Source organism: Tupaia chinensis, unplaced genomic scaffold, assembly GCF_000334495.1.
Source record: "Tupaia chinensis unplaced genomic scaffold, TupChi_1.0 Scaffold000659_1, whole genome shotgun sequence".
NCBI classification, from domain to species: Eukaryota; Metazoa; Chordata; class Mammalia; order Scandentia; family Tupaiidae; genus Tupaia; species Tupaia belangeri.
Window position 1 is genome coordinate 231,145 of NW_006160181.1, and position 3,171 is coordinate 234,315.

At 40.3% G+C, this 3,171-nt stretch overlaps 1 protein-coding gene across 12 annotated transcripts in view; it reads left to right on the top strand.

Moving 5' to 3' along the window:
- TPM3 (tropomyosin 3) overlaps positions 1 to 3,171 on the top strand; it is a 36,755-nt gene that overhangs the window by 22,840 nt on the left and 10,744 nt on the right. Inside the window, exon 9 of one of the 12 annotated variants that reach the window (XM_027776278.1) lies at positions 91 to 109. The exons of the other annotated variants lie outside the window; for them this stretch is intronic. Within the exon in view, the coding sequence (XP_027632079.1) occupies positions 91 to 94 (4 nt within the window). The 3' untranslated portion in view covers positions 95 to 109. Of the gene's footprint in view, positions 1 to 90; positions 110 to 3,171 lie in introns of those variants that run through there. 12 annotated transcript variants of the gene reach the window in all.

Here is a 3,171-nt window from a genome sequence, read left to right on the forward strand (position 1 = left end):
GCTGCCACCTCTTCCTTTTTTTCCTTCCTCCTTTCTCCTGAATTGCCGTAGGATAGCACTCACCTAGAGTATCCTTGCTTTTTCATACAGATAACTCTCACCGTTTCTGCTCTGTTCTGGATGTGGCCCCGTTCCTCGGGGAACCCAGCGCCCCACTCTCGCTCTGGATTCCATTTGGGTCAGCCTGGCTGATCCCCAAGGCATTAAGATGGGGGAGGGACACAAAGCAACTTCCATATTCTCATCCACCCCCACCTGGAATTAAAATGTTAAGCTGCTGGATGCCTCATGCCACCCTGCATTTGTGTCATTGACAAGAGCGGCTGCTGTCCCTAAGAAGGAGCCTTGGGGGCGTGATGTGGGGAATAGCTATCCTAGGCTCCCCTTCCTCTGACTTACATAATCAAAGCCACTTTTGTGCGTGTCTATTTTTTTCTTGACATTTAAACTCTGCAGATATGAGTCTGTCAGGGTGGTGGGCTGTAGAGTTTCCTCTGAGTGGTCATTCTAGCCTCATTTCTCCAGCGGAGAGAGGTCATCTAAGTTCTTTACTTCTCGCGTCTTAAACCACCCTGCCTGGGATGTTTATTCTGTTTAGGTCCCTTCCTTTGGAATAGAATAGGAAGGTTGAGAGACCATTAAAGCGACTCCTGATACGTATTCTCTACCCTCTTACCAGTGCTGCACATCGGTGCATCCAGTGGACCCAAATACATTATGGCTAAAATTAACTCACAGAAAAACACATTCTGCTTAGTGTTCTCAGCAGTTTTACCGTCTCTTTAAAAAAAAAAAAAAACTCATATACTTGAGCCCTGTGACCATTTGCCTGCCAACATGTGCTAGTGTAATATAAAACAGGTTATAAATTATTGGAAAAATTGAGGGCTAGCAGGTGGCATGGTGGTTAAGGCACTGGGCTCCCACATGGCTGACTCTGGTTTGAGTCCCGGGCCTGGCAACTTGCTTTCTCACTTTCCTTTTCTCTCTCTGTCTCTCTGGTCAAATTGAAAAACAATAATAACAAATGGAATCAAATGAGTAAATAATTCTTTTAAAAAAAAAAAAACCTTTACACATATTTCAAATAATGTGCATATGGGGATAAAAACTTGCATACATAAATTTATATTAGTAAAATTGTGTCTGATTTATATCGCAGAATTAAATATCAACATTTTAGAAGCTCCTATTTCAGTTTACACACCAAAGATCAGTCTGTATAGTGTAGCTATCAGTTGTACACATCGAAGTACTTAGGTGTTCACTTCATAATGCAGTGTCTCAGCAGAATATACATTTAACTTTTTTTTCCCGAACAGCTCTAGCTAGGTACAGAAGTAGTTCCCTAATTTGAATCTTTAGGTCTCACAGCAAATTGTGGGTTTTCTCCATCCATACTGTTTTTTTCTTTCCTTTTTCTTTTTTTAAAGAATTGTTTATTTAATTCCTTTCTTCTTCCCTTTAAAAAAAAAAAAAGATTTATTTATTTATTTTTCACATGAGTTTTATCAGAGAGAGAGAGAGGGAGAGAGTGAAAAAGCAAGCCACCAGGTCCAGGACTTAAACCAGTCAGCCGTGTGGGAATTCCAGCGCCTTAACCACCACACCACCTGCTGGCCCCTTCATTTGTTATTATTATTTTTAATTTGACCAGAGAGAGAGAGAGAGAGAAAGGGAAAGGGAGAAAACAAACCACCATGTCTGGGACTCAAACTATGGTCGGCCATGTAGGAATCCGGTGCTTTAAACCACTATGCAACCTGCTGGCCCCATATCCACACCATTTCCTCCTGCCACATAGCTTTTGTGATTAAGGTATAAATTAATTAATTTAGCTTACACTTATAGGCATCTTCTAGGGATAGAGTGTGAAGGTGAAGACAGAAATAGAGACAGAGGCACCATTCCTACTCTCAGGTCACTCAGAATCTGGTAGGAGAAAGAACATGCATAAAGCTAAAGATACTGTGTGAGGAGTGCCATAATTAAGTGTCATGAAAGCTCAGGTGGAAAGAGATGGATTCCAATGGGGATGATTAGGAAAGACTCATGAAAGAAGACATAGAGTAGGTACTTAATAAACGTGATAAAACTTGCCTCTTTATTTTCATTGGATTCCAAAAGATTGGTTGATTAACAAGCAGAGTTGGGTTGAGGATAATGGATATTGAGGGGAAGAAAGATAATAAAGGCATAGGTAGAGAAGAGAGGGATTCAGTAGCTACTAAGGTAGGCTCAGGTAGAGTAGGGTCAGGTGTATACTAAAATCAGGCTGGAGATTCTGCCTTTATTTGGTAAGTGGTGGGGGTACTAGAGATTTTGAACAGCCCCGTGTTAATGATCTGAGTAGAATTTAAAAAGGAGTTGGTTTGATAACTAAGTTAAGAATATTAGGGGACCAGCAGATGGCATAATGGCTATGTCACTAGACTCCCACATAGTCGACTGTAAATTCGAGTCCTGGACCCGGCAGCTTAAAACTCACTCAGAGCACTTGTGCCCAAAATCCTGAGAGAAGAATGAATGAGAAACAAACGATTGTGGTGTGATCACCCCCCCAGGGGGTGATTTCTTGCTTCCCATCTCTGTGTCTCTGGCAAACGAACACATGCTATGGCAAAAATCTCTCTTAAAAAAAAAGAATATTGGAAAGGGATATTAAGATTTGGTCAATTAAACTCCACTAAATTAAAAAAAGAATATTAGAATGAGAGCACATGAGCAAAATGATTCACTAAGACAGTGATTGTCAAATTTCCGTCCTTTGTATACCTTTTTTGATGATTTTTGCCATATTTCCATTCTGCCTTTGTTATTTTCTTTGGAGCTACTCTCATTTATTTATATATCTATATGTCTTTCTAAAGTTTATTCATTTATTCCATGAGTGAGTGACAGAGAAAGATAGAGACAGATACAGCACTCCTGGCAGGATCCTAACATGATCCACCTGTAGCTTCAGCCAGCCCAGATCATGGGCACATGCATGTCCTGCATCTCCAGAAGGTCTTCAGACACAAACCAACAGTCTTCCATGTAGATCTGTCTTACAGATCGTTGCATTTTACCAGTATTACCATTCAGTCCAATTCTTATTTTTAAATTTGTTTTATTTTTAACTCAACACAATTGTATTTTGAACTCAAAGGTGTGGTATGCTAGTGTCTT